Here is an 18,471-nt window from a genome sequence, read left to right on the forward strand (position 1 = left end):
GTGAGAGCTTTTGTCATGCTGTGTATTGCATTATGTTAGACCTTTTAAAATGTTGACATGCATTAAACTTGGAATGATTGCCAACTCATGAAATATGAGATTTATGACATCTTTCCTTAACTCCATGTTCCTCATGGTTGGTGCCATTAATGCTAACCTTGATTGAAAGACTTCACAATATCTTCACTATTCAGTTTTGAGTTAGGCTGACATTGCTCCAAGATTACTCTAAGCAGTATTTCTAATGGCACTTAAATGGTTATATTTATTGAATTGTTGGCAGAAAAGTGGAATAAAAATATCCTGAGAATTTAACACAATATAGACCTATAGTAAACCATAAATCATGATTTACCGTGCTTAATCAAATCTTGTCTACTTCATTGCTGCTGACTCATGTAGGGAGGAAATAAGCCATGATCCTGACTTAGCATTATGTCCAAACCTGAGATTCTGGGTTTCTTCATTCTCAGTAAATTATATTCTGTAGCCTAAGCTGCTTTTTGGCTTACGAATCATGGTTTCAGTCCTCAGTTTGAATGTACTGCTAAGCCAGGGATATAGGAAACAAACAGCCCAGAATGACCCATTCACAGTATAGAACCATAGAACCCAAAGGTCCTCTAGTCCAACCCCCTCCCCTGTAATGCATGACAGATGGCCACCCAACCTCTGCTTTAAAACCTCTAATAAAACCATTAACTATGATTTACTGTGATGTGTGAACTGAATCATTGTGTGTATGTTGTTTATGTAGTCAAAAGATATCAAGGGATCTGTTGCTTTACTTACTATTTATGTAGGAAAAAGATGTGCGAAAGTGGAAGGAAGAATTGCTAGATCAGAGGCGGAGGATGATGGAGGAAAAATTACTCCATGCTGAATTTAAGCGTGAAGTGCAGTTGCAAGCAATAGTGAAAAAAGCACAAGAGGAAGAAGCCAAGGTGAGCCTCATGAATTTGGGGAAGCTTTTGGGGAGCTCCTGTTCATTTCAGTGGCTCTTGCACAGGAGAGAACTTCATTCTGGATTCTGCTCAATATTTACATTTCTCTTAAGATTGTGAATGGCCTGGTGGAAGAGATGATATCAGAGCTTTTGAATGGTGTATCCAACTATGTCCTACTCAGACAAACCCATTGAAATTAATGGCATAGCTAACTTAGGTCCATTCATTTCAGTGGGTCTATTCTGAGGAGGACTTAGTTTTCTTTAGCCCTATTTCTGTCTCTCAGTTCCAGAACATCCGCTGTCCATGTGGGAGCCCTTAAACCAGGGCTGGGGAATCTGAGACCCCGCTGACGTTGTTGCATGCCGACTCCTGTTAACCCAGACCACTTGCCATGCTGGCTGGGACTGCTGGGCGGTGTGGCCCAACAGCCTCAGAGGAGTCACAGATTCCCCAACCCTGCCTTAGGCATTGTAATTAGCATGGAGATAAAACAGGACTCTTCCTCCCCTCCCTTGCCTCAGTTTCTTGTGGGCTGGTGCTCATCCATTGGTCTGTTGCTTACTTGACCACTTGTTTGTTGCATATTTTTGTTGTTAATCATCTTGAGCTTTTCCATAGAAAGTTCAAGGCCAATTAAATACCAAAGGTTCCCTTCCTCTGATGGAAGGAGTAGTTCTGTTGGAGCAGCGGAATGTTTGGATACAGCCCAACGGTTACTTGGTTTGCTTGGCTAGTAACTGCAAATTGATGCTGTGTGATGGCAGATGGACAGTTATGAAGCATTGTAATTGTATAAACCAATGTTTCCCAAAGTGGGCAATACCACCCCCTGGGGGTGCTGCAACAATCCAGGGGGGCAGTAGTAGCCTTGGGTGCAATGAAGGGGGCATTGAATAAAAATTAGGAGGCAATGGAGGCATAAAGAAAGAAGAGAAGAAGAAATTGAAAAACTGTTTGTACACATTTCATCTGTTGTGTGAAGATACTTACTGCCAGGTCGGGTGCCGTTGTGAGATGGTGATCACACACACACACACACACACACACACACACACACACACCGGATCCAGCAGTCATGCTGGAGGCAAGGGGTTTTCCCAGGCTTGGTGAACCCTTTTCAGCTTCATCCATGCCCAGGAAGTGGATTGCAGCTTGCCTGCCTATTTAGTCAAGGGCAGGTGGTTGCAACACCGGCTCCATCCCTGGGCGGATCAGAGGGTTCGCTTAAAGAAGGTATGTTCGGGGGGGGGGTGTCAAGTAATTTCCCCCCCTGAAAAGGGAGCAGTAGGCCAAATAAGTTTGGGAATCTCTGGTGTAAACTCATTCTTTGGTTACTTTGGTGATGGCAGTGGCAGTACTTTATGCGTATGAGTTTGCTATGTTGTCAATCAAGGCCAACAGCCTGTTCAAGAGTACAAGTAATGAATCCCACATGTCAGCCTTCCCCAACCTGCTATCCCTTAGATGTGTTGGCCTGCACTTTCCATCAGCCCCAGCCAGCACAGGCCCAAACTATCTTGCGAGGAATAGGTTGGAGTCGGCTGCTCTGTGTGATCTTTGGAGAGAGCCCTTGTGGTTGAAGCTCCAAGGAAAAGCACCTTTGGCTTCTTCTGTTAGCGTAGCAGCTGTTTCCATCTCTTAGTTGAGAATGGAATTCTAACTGGATTTGCCTTCATCCTTGCTTCATTAAGCCTATGTGACTTCTGTAATCAAATTAACTAAATAATGTAATGTAATTCTCAGCTAAACAGATGTGTGAAAAGTGTTGCATATGCTAAGCTGTGCAATATCTGTTGTCCCTTTGCTCTTGAAGATCAAGATTAATTGGGTCAGAATTACTAGTTGAGAGGAAGTAGAGGAAGAAAGCTAGGACTTCTGCTGCCATCTATTTTGTCTCTTAAATTCCCATTGATGGCTGCTCACTGAGCTGCAAAATCCATTCTGTAAATGTGGTCCTCTCAGTAAACAAAGCAGAAAACCTGCCTTTTGTTTCTTCATTTAGTATCCCTGTAGACAAAGGTCTTTCATATGCGTGCGTGCGTGCACACACAGTAAAAGAGATGCAATGGTGCTGTAATGTTTTCACTGCAGTAATTTTATAAGAAGAATAATATTTTTTTTTTTTTATACCCCGCCCTTTCTGGTTCAGGAAACCAGGCTGAGGGCGGCTAACAACAAATTTAAAACAATTGATGCTCAAAAAGAAAAGCATAAAATACGGTATAAAGCGTAAATAACCATAAAATCAAAAATCAATTTAGGGGGGAAATCCATCCAATAAACATTAGATAATCGCCAGGGCTAGCTGGCTAAATTAGTCCCACTTGGGCCAGCAAGGAGACCAGGGGAGAACCAGCTGTGGGATCCCAGAGCAGGCAATCTTCACAAAAAGGGGAGGGGGAGGGAAGGAAGTGGAACAAAAGATCGGGCCAGGTTCAAATTGAAAGCCAGGCGGAATAGTTCTGTCTTACAGGCCCTGCGGAAGGAGGTTAAATCCTGCAGGGCCCTGGTCTCATGGGACAGAGCATTCCACCAGGTCGGAGCCATCACTGAGAAGGCCCTGGCCCTGGTGGAGGCTAATCTAATTTCCTTAGGGCCCAGGACCTCTAAACTATTATTATTCATGGACCTTAAGGTCATCCGCGGGGCAGACCAGGAGAGGCGGTCCCGTAAGTACGAGGGCCCTAAGCCACAAAGGGCTTTAAAGGTCAAAGCCAGCACCTTAAACCTGACCCGATACTCCACCGGGAGCCAGTGCAACTGGTAAAGCACTGGGTGAATATGCTCCCATGGCAGGGACCCCTTGAGGAGCCTCGCTGCAGCATTCTGCACCCACAGAATCTGGTGTCTGGGAAACCAGGAAGCAGGATCTGAGCACAAGAGCCCTCTCCCCTCCTGTGGTTTATAGCAACTTGTATTCAGATACATTGCTGCTTCCTATTCAGAGAAGGCCTGTTGAAATTAAAGGACATGGCTTATTTAGGTCCATTAATTTTGATGGGTCTACTTTGGGCAGAATTTAGGTGGATGCACCTACTTTTGTGCAGTGATCCAGGTTTGGTTTAGAAGTTTCTAATTTGCAGTGGAGACAGTGGCAAGGAGGAGGGAGCCCTACTGGGGGCATCTCTCCCAGTTAAAATAAGCTTGCCTTGTGAGGCGACCACCCTGCCCATGTTGCCATAACAGAGCAGAGGATATTGTGCTGCCTAACAAGCAAGCACAGCTTACCAGCAGCAGCATTTAAACGTCATGCAAGAGGACCACAACTCATATGTCAGGGCACACTATATGGGGCTATATCTCTCTGGCGTCAGGGTGAGCACAAGGAGGAAGTTTGCTTATTGGAAACTTATCAGGAAAGGGCACATAGCAGAAAAAGGACAACACACCCTAGACTTACAACACACATAGGAACTTCTGTATATAAACATCTTACAGCTTAAACCCACTTCAAAACTGACTCAGATAACTTGGCATTAGGAAAATGATGGCTTTCCTTATATTTGTAGAGCTGATCAGAACTCCTTGTAAGCAATTTAATTAATCTTTTGCTCTTGCTTGCCAAATTAGAGTCACATAACCCCATTATTCTCTTTGACTGTTCCAAGAGTTGGAGGCTTTCCCAGCTCACGCACCAGGCCTGTTCCCAAAGTTTAAAATATCTGAAATGGCTGCCGACGCATCAGTTGAGGCTTCTGAAATTCTGAGTTAGAGAAATTAGTCAGCAACATGGAAAGTGTTTATTTGAAAACATCAAACTTTTGCTAATAATGTTAAAGTCAGATTTGGAAACAGTGATCTTTTTTTGCAGCATGTATTGTAGTGCTTAACCATTTTCTTGGTTGGTTGGTTGGTTGGTTGGTTTTAATATGGCCCTTGCAAAGTCATACCAGAAAGTGAACTGGTTGTGTAAACTGGTTCAGTTGGGTTGGATGCAGATCATCAAATTACTGGTGGAATTTCTCAGGTGCTGATATCCTCAAAACCAGGGCTGTCTAACCTTTTTGGCCAGTGGGCACATTTGGAATTTTGAGAAAGTGCAGTGGGCATCAGTCAGAAAATGGCTACTGTGGGGGCCTATCATAAAACAAGATGACTGCCAGATCCAAGAGACAAGAGTAGTTCTTTTGGGCAGGCTGATGATTAGTAAAGGATCCTAGGCAGCTAAGGAGCAGAGTGCTCTGTAGGGGAAGGGGTCCCAAGTCCAATCTCTGTCATCTCCAGGCAAGGTTAGGAAAGACAGGTTAGGAAAGTCAGTTAGGTTTATGGAGCACCACGTCAGTTTCCTGTGCCTCAGTGAGGCTATTATTCCCAGTAGCAGTTGTTCCTTTGTCCTCTCTAATATTGTCTCCATCTCCCTCAGGATTTAGTATAAAGCTTTTCTGATCAGTTTTGCGAGACTCTTAGCAAACACATTTTTGCCAACTGCTATGAGGTGCAACACATCTCTTGCCATAAGTCCTTCCTCAAGGAAGCCGAGACTGGGTTCTAAAAAGCCAACCTGTTCAGCCAGTGGTTTCTTTCCAGTACTTTCCTCTCTCACCCTGGGCCACAACCTTCAACAGGAAGGAGTGATTTGGTTTCAGGTTGCTGTTAATTGTCCAGAGTCTTTATGATGTTTTATATACTGCTCTTACCCAATTTTTAAAGACTTCTTTATCACTCATATTCAAACTTTGCTTTAATTGCAGGTAAATGAGATAGCATTTATAAACACATTAGAAGCCCAGAATAAGCGCCATGATGTTTTGTCTAAGCTAAAAGAGTATGAGCAAAGGCTGAACGAGTTGCAGGAAGAGCGTCAGCGAAGGCAGGAGGAGAAACAAGCACGTGATGAAGCTGTGCAGGTATTGCTGGACTTTACAAATGCAACCAGTAATAACAGAGTCAGTATAAAATTGCTTTTAGCAGTTTCATTTGTTTTACTGGTGTGATACTTTCAAGCAGTATAACAGTGCATAAAAATAGGGCCACACTTCTGCCCCCCTGGGCTGAACTATCTGTCCCTGCGCTCATCCAGAAGTTTTTGAAAATGGGCCTATTAAAAGCTGCTTGCTTCTTGTGCTCATGTTCTGAGATTTTTAACCTGAGATGCTTGCTCTCCAGGAACGTAAAAGGGCTTTGGAAGCAGAACGCCAAGCCCGGGTTGAAGAGTTGCTAACGAAAAGAAAAGAGCAGGAAGCTCGGATTGAACAGCAGCGGCAGGAGAAGGAGAGAGCCCGGGAAGATGCAGCTCGTGAAAGGGCCAGGTAGCAACCTTGATTCTCTTAAACTCTGCTATCCTCAGCACTTTTTATGGGTCTTGGTAAAAGACAGATTCTTTAGGGTTTTTGTTAAGGTGGTCAACCTTTTTTTCTGTCAAGAGGTTGCATCTCCTCAGGGCCGTGTCAGGGCAGCACGCCGTCAGTGGTGAGGTGCAAAGCCAGCAGCAGAAGGGGCCAAATCCAAGAGTGGCCATGACCACCCCTTTCTCCCTCCATCTAAGCAAAACATTATTTGTGGAGCAGCCATGTTTCTGACATTATGTGGATGCTGTCTCTCACACAGGTTGACCTGAAGTTCTTTGCCATCAGTATCAGATTGCCCAAATAAGTGATATGCTTCAGTTTTGACAAGGCTAGCTATTAACATTCTGACCTAGAATTGAGTTTCACTTGCAACATTACTACTGTAAAGTCAGGACATGCTCTACTATAGAATCTGAATGTGGCCCATTTTTTAGAAGAGAACATAATGTACCAGAAGGTATTTTGAAGGTTCTAGTTGACATAGAAACTGAAATTTTCTTTCACAGCCTCTTCCTGAACTATCCAATGTAACCTTAAGTTTTGATTTGAAACTGCCCTGTGAGTAATCCGGCTAGAGAGGTGGAAGTCAGAAAGTGGTTGTTTTATATGTCACTCACACACACAAATAATGGCCATTATTTTGCTAGCTTGTAAACATGCTTTACCTGTCAGGAGAAGATTATGGAGCCCATTTATCTAAGAAATAGTGGCAGGCATTTTGTTCTAGTTCATGTGTCTGTTCTTCATTAATGAAGTTCTGTATATGTAATATTCATTCCTGATTAAAATATTAGACCTGCAACCAAAGGTTGCAGTACTTAATGCTTGGGGAAGGTCTCAGGGGTGGAGCATCCCCCTTCTTTCTCTCTTCTCCTGACAGGCAGTTGTGGGAGGGACAGGTTGCTCTTGCCAGCGGTCTTAACCAGTTGCTTGCAGAGGGCATTTGAAATTATTTAGTGGACAATCTTCCAAGGGTCAAGGGTCACCCACCCCTGCTTTAGGGGGCTTTTGTGAATGCTGGTAGCTTCGATAACACTGTCCCACCATCTTGTCCTCTGTCGTCCCCTTCTCCTTGTGCCTTCCATCTTTCCCAACATCAGGGTCTTTTCCAGGGAGTCTTCTCTTCTCCTGAGGTGGCCAAAGTCTTGGAGCCTACAAGAAACACATGTGACGAGAAAACACAGGAAAATTTTAATAAACAAAAAATTAGGAAATGAATTTATCTCATCGGACAAAATTAAAAAGAGAGGAGTGATATTATATATTAAAAACAAATTAGAAGCTCAACAAATTTTTAAAGATGATGAGGGTAGAATTGTGGCAGTACAAGTTAAGTGGCAAGGTGAAAAATTAATAATTGTCAGAGTATATGCACCAAATGAAAATAGAATGGACTTTTTCAAAGAATTAGAGGAAAATTTATTTGAATATATGGACCAAAAGATTATAATAATGGGTGACATGAACGCAGTTGTGTCATTGGACATGGATAGACTAAGAGCTACAGGTAAATCCAAAGAAGGGAAATTACCAAAGACATGCTTTTCAATGGTAGAGAACTGCAATTTAATAGATATTTGGAGATTGAAACACCCATTAGAAAAACAATTCACGTATCAGTCAGAAGCAAATCAATGTCAAGAATCGATCAGATCTGGATAACTAATGAGCTTACAACAAGAATATTAAAGATCGAAATTCAACCTAAGGTACTATCGGATCATAATCCAATAACGTGCATCTTGAAAGGATATGAAGAAAAATCTTTCCGATGGAGACTAAACGAGACTCTCTTTGAGGATCAAAAAGTTGTAGAGGAGGCACAAAAGTGCTTGAAGGACTACTTTCTAAATAATATGAATCAAGGAACAAAAATAACCACAGTTTGGGACGCTAGTAAAGCTGTAATGAGAGGACTTTTTATTCAACAGAATTCAATTAAGAATAAATTAAGAGAAAAGGGGAAAAAAGAAATTTTAGAACAAATAATGGAGAATGAGAAGAGATTGGTTACTAGTCCCGAAGATAAAAAAACGAAAATGAATATTAAAGCGTTACAAGCACAATTTGCAATGATAGTAAACAGAGAAGTAGAATGGAATATTAAAAGAATGAGACAAAGGAACTTTGTTTTTTTTATTTTTTTAAATAAATTTTTATTAAAGTTTTACAAAAGAAAAAAAGAAAAATTTACAGAATAAAAAAGAAACCACAGATAAAAATAGACAATACAAAAAAGAAAACACAAAAAATACACAAAAAACAACTAATTAAGAAAAAAAAGAAGTTAAAAAGCTAGACAAATCCATTTTTCTCAATATCCTCAAATTCATATGCTTGTATCCTTGACCTCCTCACACCTCCCCCCTTTTGTGTTCCCATTTACATACTTGATTCAGCAAATTCTTACCCTTTTTCCAATATCTTAACTTTGTGTCATAACATATTATACCTTGATATTTTCAACCATTAATCAATACATTTTTTTACATAATCTTATTTAACTTTTGTCACTAGTTACCACTTATTACCAATCCAGGCATAATTTTAACATTCATTAATTTTACAATATTTCTGCAAATAGTCTTTAAATTTCTTCCAATCTTCTTCCACCAACTCTTCTCCCAGGTCTCGGATTCTGCCAGTCATTTCCGCCAATTCCATATAGTCCATCAGCTTCATCTGCCACTCTTCCAGGGTGGGTAAATCTTGTGTCTTCTAATACTTTGCGATGAAAATTCTTGCTGCTGTTGTTGCATACATAAAGAAAGTTCTGTCCTTCTTTGGCACCAATTGGCCGACCATGCCCAAGAGAAAGGCCTCTGGCTTCTTAAGGAATGTATATTTAAATACTTTTTTCATTTCGTTATAAATCATCTCCCAGAAAGCCTTAATCTTTGGGCACGTCCACCAAAGGTGAAAGAATGTTCCTTCATTTTCTTTACACTTCCAACATTTATTATCGGGCAAATGATAGATTTTTGCAAGCTTGACTGGTGTCATGTACCACCTGTATATCATTTTCATAATATTCTCTCTTAGGGCATTACATGCCGTAAATTTCATACCTGTGGTCCACAACTGTTCCCAGTCAGCCAACATGATGTTATGACCGACATCTTGTGCCCATTTAATCATAGCAGATTTATCTGTTTCATCCTGCGTGTTCCATTTTAGCAGCAAGTTATACATTCTTGAAAGTGTTTTAGTTTTAGGTTCTAACAATTCAGTTTCCAATTTAGATTTTTCCACCTGGAAGCCTATTTTTTTATCCGAATTATAGGCCTCTCTTATTTGAAAATAATGAAGCCAATCTCGCACCTTGTCTTTTAATTTCTCGAAACTCTGCAATTTCAGTTTGTCTCCTTCTTGTTCCAATATTTCCCAATATTTCGGCCATTTGGCCTCCATATTGGACTTTTTCAGTGCCTTTGCTTCCATTGGTGACAACCACCTTGGGGTTTTATTCTCCAGTAAGTCTTTATATCTTATCCAAACATTAAACAATGCTTTCCTGACAATATGGTTTTTGAATGCTTTGTGAGCTTTAACCTTGTCGTACCACAAATATGCATGCCACCCAAAAACGTTATTAAAACCTTCTAGGTCCAAAATGTCTGTGTTCTCAAGAAGCAGCCATTCTTTCAGCCAACAAAATGCGGCCGATTCATAATAAAGTTTCAGGTCTGGCAGGGCAAATCCACCTCTTTCTTTTGTGTCAGTTAGTATTTTAAATTTTATTCTGGGCTTCTTGCCCTGCCAGACAAATCTAGAAATATCTCTCTGCCACTTCTTGAAACAGTCCATCTTGTCCAAAATTTGCAAAGATTGAAACAAAAATAACATCTTAGGCAATACATTCATCTTAATAGCCGCAATTCTGCCCAACAAGGAAAGCTTCAGATTTGACCATATCTCTAAGTCTTTCTTCACTTCTAACCAACATTTCTCATAGTTATCTTTAAATAAGTTTAAGTTCTTAGCAGTCATGTTAACCCCCAAATATTTAACTTTCTTTACTATTGTTAGGCCTGTCTCCTTCTGAAACCTTTCTTTCTCAATCGGTGTTAAGTTTTTCTCAAGAACTTTAGTTTTTGACTTGTTCAACTTAAAACCTGCCACCTGACCAAATTCTTGAATCAATTCCAAAACCCTTTTCGAACTAGATTCTGGCTCCTGTAATGTTAATACTAGGTCATCTGCAAAAGCTTTCAATTTATATTGCTTGGCTCCGACCTGAATACCTTTAATCAGACGGTCCCTTCTAATCATGTTCAATAATACCTCCAGGACTGAAATAAAGAGCAATGGGGAAATTGGGCAGCCTTGTCGTGTACCTTTCTCTATCTTGAATTCCTCTGTCACCACATTGTTTACAATTAGTTTAGCCTTTTGTTCTGAGTAAATTGCACTTATACCATTTTCAAACCCTTGGCCCACCCCCATCCCCTGAAGATTTTTCTTCATAAAACACCAAGAAATGTTGTCAAAGGCTTTCTCCGCATCTATAAAAATTAAGACTGCTTTGGTGTTTATGTTCACTTGCAGCTTCTCCAAAATGTTAATTATATTCCTCGTATTGTCCGACAAGTGTCTACCTGGGAGAAAGCCAGCTTGGTCCTTATGGATCTCTTCCAATAATACTTTTTTTAACCTATTAGCCAAAATATCAGCAAATATTTTGTAATCCACATTAAGCAGGGATATGGGGCGGTAGTTCTTAAGTTGCGTCTTTTCAGACTCAGTTTTCGGTATAAGTGTAATATAGGCTTCCTGCCACGACTCCGGCGCCTTTTTCCCCTCTAGGATCTCATTGCAGACCTCCTTTAGTGGCCGAATTAACCAATCTTTCAAAACTCTATAATATTTGGAGGTTAAGCCATCTGGTCCTGGAGATTTACCCAACTGCATATTCTGAATGGCACCCTCCACTTCCTGTTCTGTAATTTTATCACTCAGCATTGTCTTTTTTTCTTGAGAGATTTTTTGTAGTCCATTTTTCCTCAGGAATTGGTCTAGCTCAGCCTCTTTCTGTGGCCCTGAGACAAAGGAACTTTGAATTTGCAAACAAGTCAGGAAAATTGCTTGCTTGGCAGATAAAAAAAAAGGGAAAGAGCAAAATACTATTCACAGAATAATTGTGGAAGATAATAAGATTGAAGATCCGAAAGGGATAAGAAAAGGATTTGTGGACTTTTACAGACAATTATACAAGAGAAAAGAAAAAGTCAATATAAAAAAAGATAGAGGAATACTTAACAGAAAAAGCGGTGCAGAAAATCCCGACAAAAGAAAGAGGAAAATTAAATGAGAAGATAGAATTAGAGGAGATTAGAAATGCAATAAAAGAATTAAAAAGTGGGAAGACACCGGGACCCGACGGACTAAGTGCAAGATATTATAAAGAATTGAAGGACATCCTACTTGTCCCATTAAAAGAAGTTATGAACAACATTTTACTAAACAGAGAAATACCAGAAACTTGGAAAGAAGCATACATCACTTTGATACCCAAGCAAGACTCTGATCTAAATCAGGTTAAAAATTTTAGGCCGATCTCGGTTTTGAACAATGATTATAAATTATTTGCAAACATACTAGCAAACAGGTTAAAAAAAAATATTGAAGGAATTACTACATAAAGATCAGGCGGGTTTCCTGCCAGGTAGACAAATGAAAGACAATATTAGAAACATAATTAATATTTTGGAATACCTGAATGCTAAGAATGACAAACAAGTGATGTTAATATTTGTGGATGCAGAGAAGGCCTTTGATAATATTTCTTGGGAATTTATGTTAAAGAATTTTGAAATGATGGAAGTGGGACAATCGTTTTTAAATGGTATTAAAGCTATATATATGGATCAAAGAGCTAAATTAATAGTTAATAATGTGACGACGGAAAATATAAAGAGAACTAAGGGAACAAGACAAGGATGCCCTCTATCACCTCTGTTATTTATCACGGTCCTGGAAGTGTTTTTAAGGGCAATCAGAAGTAATGATCAGATAAAAGGGGTAACGGTGGGTAGAAAAGAATTTAAGGTTAAAGCCTTTGCGGATGACTTAGTATTAACTTTGGAAGACCCCATGAATACGGTAACAGAAGTGCTGAAAGAAATGGACCAGTTTGGTCAGTTGGCAGGATTCATTCTGAATAAGAAAAAAACTAAAGCAATTACTAAAAATATTGATTCGGAGAATGTAAACAGATTACAGCAGCAAACTGAAATAGAAGTGGTAAAGAAAGTTAAATATTTAGGAGTTTGGTTAACCCCCAGGAGTATTGACTTGTTTCAGAATAATTATATTCCAACATGGAATAAGATCAAAAGGGACTTAGAGGTGTGGGGAAGAATGAAATTGTCATTTTGGGGAAGAATTGCAACGATAAAAATGAATGTGCTACCGAAGATGTTATTCTTGTTTCTTTTCTTTCTTTTTTTTAAAAAGATATTTATTGAGATTTTACAAACAAAGAAAGTTACAATATAAAAAAATAAAAATAAAAAGGACAAAGAAAAAAGATACAAAAATACAGAAAAAAATACAAAATATGTAAAAAATAAAGTAACAATTAAAAACAAATCAAACTTTTCATGTCTTATATTTCAATTACTCGTTTCCTGGCCTCCTCATACCTCCCTTTTTTGTATTCCAGTTCACATAGTTAATTCAGCAAATCCTTTCCCTCTTTATTTTTATCTTAATTATAAATCTTAACACATTAAACATCATATTTTCATCTAATTATCAATCCTTTTTTACATATTCTATTAATGTTGTTACTAAAACCATCTCATTTCAATCCTGCATCATTTTAACATTCATTAATTTTACAGTGTTTCTGCAGATAGTCTTTAAATTTCTTCCAATTTTCTTCCACCAACTCTTCTCCCTGGTCGCGGATTCTGCCAGTCATTTCCGCCAATTCCATATAGTCTATCACTTTCATCTGCCATTCTTCCAAGGTGGGTAGATCTTGTGTCTTCCAATACTTCGCGATAAGTATTCTTGCTGCTGTTGTAGCGTACATAAACAAAGTTCTATCCTTCTTTAGCACCAATTGGCCGACCATGCCCAGGAGAAAGGCCTCTGGTTTCTTCAGGAAGGTATATTTAAATACCTTTTTCATTTCATTATATATCAATTCCCAGAAAGCCTTAATCTTTGGGCACGTCCACCAAAGGTGAAAGAATGTACCTTCATTATCTTTACATTTCCAACATTTATTATCGGGCAAGTGATATATTTTTGCAAGCTTGACTGGTGTCATGTACCACCTGTATATCATTTTCATAATATTCTCTCTTAGGGCATTACATGCCGTAAATTTCATACCGGTGGTCCACAACTGTTCCCAGTCAGCAAACATGATGTTATGTCCAACATCTTGTGCCCATTTAATCATAGCAGATTTAACCATTTCATCCTGTGTATTCCATTTCAACAGCAATTTATACATTCTTGGTAGTATCTTAGTTTTGGGATCTAACAGTTCTGTTTCCAATTTTGATTTTTCCACCTGGAAACCAGTTTTTTTTATCCATATTATAAGCCGAAGATGTTATTCTTGTTTCAAACAGTTCCAGTAATCAAAGGGGCAGCAATTTTTAAAAATTGGCAACAAGAAATTTCAAGGTATATCTGGCAGCGTAAGAAGCCGAGGATAAAATTTAAGATATTGACGGACGCAAAAGAAAGAGGAGGCTTCGCCCTGCCAGACTTGAAACTGTATTACGAAGCATCTTGCCTCTGTTGGTTGAAGGAATGGATGAAATTAGAAGACACGGATGTGTTAGATCTTGAAGGTTTTGATAATAGATTCGGGTGGCACGCGTATTTGTGGTATGACAAGAGACGAGTACATAAAGGTTTTGAAAATCATATTATAAGAAGGTCTTTGATTGAAGTGTGGGAAAGATATAAAAACTTGTTGGAACAAAAAACTCCATATTGGTTGTCGCCGTTGGAGGCGATAAGTGTGAAGAAAGTCAATATGACAGGGGGCTGGGTGACATATGAGAAGTTAATGTGTAAAAGTGTAGGAAAATGGAAAATGAGACCATTTGAAGACGTTAAGGACTATGTGAATGACTGGCTGCACTATTTTCAAATCAATGAGATGTTTAGAAAAGACTTAAATCAGAGGGGTTTTGCTGATAAAGAATCAAAATTTCAGACAGAAATATTGAATAATGATTATAAGAACTTAGCAAAAATGTATAAGATATTACTGGAATGGTGTACGAAGGATGAGGAGGTAAAATCAGTTATGATTGACTGGGCCAAAGATATAGGGCATAATATAATAATAATAATAATAATAATAATAATAATAATAATAATAATAATAATAATTTATTATTTATACCCCGCCCATCTGGCTGGGCCTTCCCAGCCACTCTGAGCGGCTTCCATAGAAACCAAAAATACAGTAAAATATCACACGTTAAAAACTTCCCTGAACAGGGCTGCCTTAAGATGTCTTCTGAATGTCAGGTAGTTGTTTATCGCTTTGACATCTGCTGGAAGGGCGTTCCACAGGGCGGGCGCCACTACCGAGAAGGCCCTCTGCCTGGTTCCCTGTAGCTTTGCTTCTCGCAATGAGGGAACCGCCAGAAGGCCCTCGGCGCTGGACCTCAGCGTCCGGGCAGAACGATGGGGGTGGAGACGCTCCTTCAGGTATACTGGACCGAGGCCGTTTAGGGCTTTAAAGGTCAACACCAACACTTTGAATTGTGCTCGGAAACGTACTGGGAGCCAATGTAGGTCTTTCAAGACCGGTGTTATATGGTCTCGGCGGCCGCCCCCAGTCACCAGTCTAGCTGCCGCATTCTGGATTAGTTGTAGTTTCCGAGTCACCTTCAAAGGTAGCCCCACGTGGAGCGCATTGCAGCAGTCCAAGCAGGAGATAACCAGAGCATGTACCACTCTGGTGAGACAGTCCGCAGGCAGATAGGGTCTCAGCCTACGTACCAGATGGAGCTGGTAAACAGCTGCCCTGGACACAGATTTGACCTGTGCCTCCATGGACAGCTGTGAGTCCAAAATGACTCCCAGGCTGCGCACCTGGTCCTTCAGGGGCACAGTTACCCCATTCAGGACCAGGGAATCCTCCACACCTGCCCGCCTCCTGTCCCCCAAAAACAGTACTTCTGTCTTGTAAGGATTCAACCTCAATCCGTTAGCCGCCATCCATCCTCCAACCGCCTCCAGACACTCACACAGGACCTTCACCGCCCTCACTGGTTCTGATTTAAAAGAGAGGTAGAGCTGGGAAAGACTTTGGAAAGAAGGTTTAAGATTCACTGCATGCACAGTTATAAAAGAAAATGTTATGAAAATGATGTACCGATGGTATGTATGTAACACCTGTGAAGTTAGCAAAAATGTATAAGATAAGTAACAAATGTTGGAAATGTAAAGAAAAAGAAGGTACCTTTTTTCATATGTGGTGGGAATGTAAGAAGGTAAAATGCTTTTGGGAAATGATTTATAATGAATTGAAGAAAATATTGAAATATACATTTGTTAAGAAACCAGAAGCATTTTTACTAGGCATTACAGGTAATGAGATAAATAAGAAAGAAAAGAAGTTATTTTTATATGCAGTGACAGTAGCAAGAATATTGATGGCCCAGAAATGGAAACAGGAGGAATTACCTATGATAGAAGAATGGAGAACTAAAATGATGGACTATGCAGAACTGGATAGAATGACAGGAAGGATCCGGAATCGACGAGATCAAAGATTTACAGAAGATTGGGAAAAGTTTATCCAATATATGCAAAAACTGAGTGATAATAAAATTACGTTTGTAAGCTTTAAGGAAGCTCTGTGAGGGGAAAGGGTTATAAGGGCAGAAATGTGTAAAAGGTAACAAAAGGAAGGAATGGCAGACAAATTGAGGGAAGTCAAAAAAGATAAGTAAGATATAATTAAGATGTATGGAATGTATAAATTTGTTTTTGTATTTGAAAACTAATAAAAATATAATATATATATATAAAACAAAGTCTTGGAGCCTCAGCTTCACGATCTGTCCTTCCAGTGAGCACTCAGGGCTGATTTCCTTAAGAAAGATTTCCTTAAGGTTTGATCTTCTTGCAGTCCATGGGACTCTCAAGAGTCTCCTCCAGCACCATAATTCAAAAGCATCAATTCTTCAGCAATCAGCCTTCTTTATGGTCCAGCTCTCCCTTCCATACATCACTACTGGGAGAACCATAGCTTTTACTATACGGACCTTTGTTGGCAAGGTGATGTCTCTGCTTTTTAAGATGCTGTCTGTGGGGACAGCCCTAAGTAAATCAATTAGACAAGGAATGGTGATAAGCACAGCCCAGCCACACAGGGCTTCAAACAGGACGCAATGCATTCATGTGCTGCGATAAGAACAGATCATTTGGGAAACCTGGCCCTTGCAAAATTTGCACATCTGCTTTTGCAAGAAAATGTCCTAAATAATCTTCCTCTCTCAAAACAAAAATTTTTTTTTCCCTTCCAGTAGCACCTTAAAGACCAACTAAGTTAGTTCTTGGTATGAGCTTTATCTGAAGAAGTGTGCATGCACACGAAAGCTCATACCAAGAACTAACTTAGTTGGTCTTTAAGGTGCCACTGGAAGGAAAATTTTTTTTTTTGTTTTGACTATGGCAGACCAACACGGCTACCTATCTGTAACTGAATCTTCCTCTCTGTTCAGTGGGGCAGAAATATCAGGGAAGAGTTCACACATCCATTAAGGCATTGTTGTGGAAAGAGTCTTGTCTGTCAACCTGCCAGCTTGGATTCCCCCTGCCTACAACATAAATTGAATTGGTTATCAGGAAGGTTTCTGAACATTTTAGATGTCAAAGAAGTTGAAGAATACTAGTCCCATCAATTCAATTCATGCAACAACACCAATAAATGTTTGTGAGGTCAATGTAGGTGCTCTATAGTTGTTGTTGGCATCCGTCTGTCTCAGGAAACACCGGAGGTGTGTGCCTTTGGGGCTGAAGTCAAACCATTGGAGAGTTACAGCGCCTGCTATAGCTGTAGAGACCGATATGGGAGAGACATGTTTTGTTGCAGCTGGGGCAGCGGAAGGCATCCGGTTGTGCTCCTGCAGATGCACCATGGCATTTTTTCTCTCTGTGCTCCTCCCATTGGTCATCCCTCCTCTGGTCACTTCTGTTGGATACACAACCTGGCTGTCTCAAGGCGCTGCAGCCATCTCCAAGGCATTTCCACACAGCGGGGGTTAATGTTGCCAGCCTTGTTTTCTCTAAAGTTGTTTATATATTACTTTTTATTGAAACCAGAAGTTTCCGTGTGTGTTTTTCATCAGCTTCAGATGTCCAGTAGGTTTTTGTCTTTGAATTCTCAAACAATAAAAGGAACAGTCTTTCTCAGCTATTGGATCCATTTCTGAGCTCTTGAGGGTTGACCTGGTAATCCGCTGCCGGGAATATTCATTGTCACAGCTGGTGTTATTTACAGTGGCCAGGAACTCTGCATAGAAGGGGTAAGCAGGTTAGGCATCCTTTTAAACCTCAAGGGAGGCATTTCTTTTGGCGCCTTGGGTCCTTTAGGCCCCCAAACAAATCCTGAAGCATAAGGGTGGAAGCCAAGGGTGTTGATCTGTGTCAGCTTTTGCCTAATGCCACCTGCTGCCCTGTAGCTGATGCAGCTGGGTGCTGCTTTCTATTTAGAAGTGTGTCAGTAAAAGCTGCAGCCAGCTTTTAACCCAGTTGTGTGTTTTGCCCCACTTTCATCCCCACCTGCTCCTGCCTTGGACACAGTTCATTTTATTCCATTTGGAAATGGAGGGCATTCTTATTTATTTATTTAATAAGCTTTATACACTGCTTGATTGTAAATCACTTTGAGATCTATATCTATATATTACAAGGTATGGGGTGAATTCTTTGTATCTTTTAAAATGTTTTTATCTTCACCCTCTTATTTGCATAGAGATCGAGAAGAGAGGCTAGCTGCTCTGACAGCAGCTCAGCAGGAAGCTATGGAAGAACTGCAGAAAAAGATCCAGCTGAAGGTAGAGCCTGAAAATTAGTTGCTATTTGTGGAGTTCTTGTCTTTATCTCTGGCATTTTTTGTTTAACAAAGTGATATCAGGACCGAGTAGAAGAAAGCAGTTGTGTGGCAGAAGAAAGCTGCCTGCAGAACATTCCAAATACGTTAGCTCCCTCTCTGGTTTTCTGGTTTTGGTCAAACTTCTCTG

General features: G+C 40.1%; 1 protein-coding gene across 8 annotated transcripts in view; it reads left to right on the forward strand.

Moving 5' to 3' along the window:
• Window positions 1-18,471, forward strand: part of SCAPER (S-phase cyclin A associated protein in the ER) — a 215,371-nt gene that overhangs the window by 52,580 nt on the left and 144,320 nt on the right. For all 8 annotated transcript variants that reach the window (XM_083630088.1, XM_083630090.1, XM_083630089.1 and 5 more), the window contains 4 exons: window positions 804-944; window positions 5,642-5,797; window positions 6,057-6,199; window positions 18,204-18,285. In XM_083630088.1, coding sequence (XP_083486214.1) covers window positions 804-944; window positions 5,642-5,797; window positions 6,057-6,199; window positions 18,204-18,285 — 522 coding nt within the window. The remainder of the gene's footprint in view (window positions 1-803; window positions 945-5,641; window positions 5,798-6,056; window positions 6,200-18,203; window positions 18,286-18,471) is intronic.

The sequence above is a fragment of the Podarcis filfolensis genome, assembly GCF_964270895.1.
Source record: "Podarcis filfolensis genome assembly, chromosome: 9".
NCBI lineage: Eukaryota > Metazoa > Chordata > Lepidosauria > Squamata > Lacertidae > Podarcis > Podarcis filfolensis.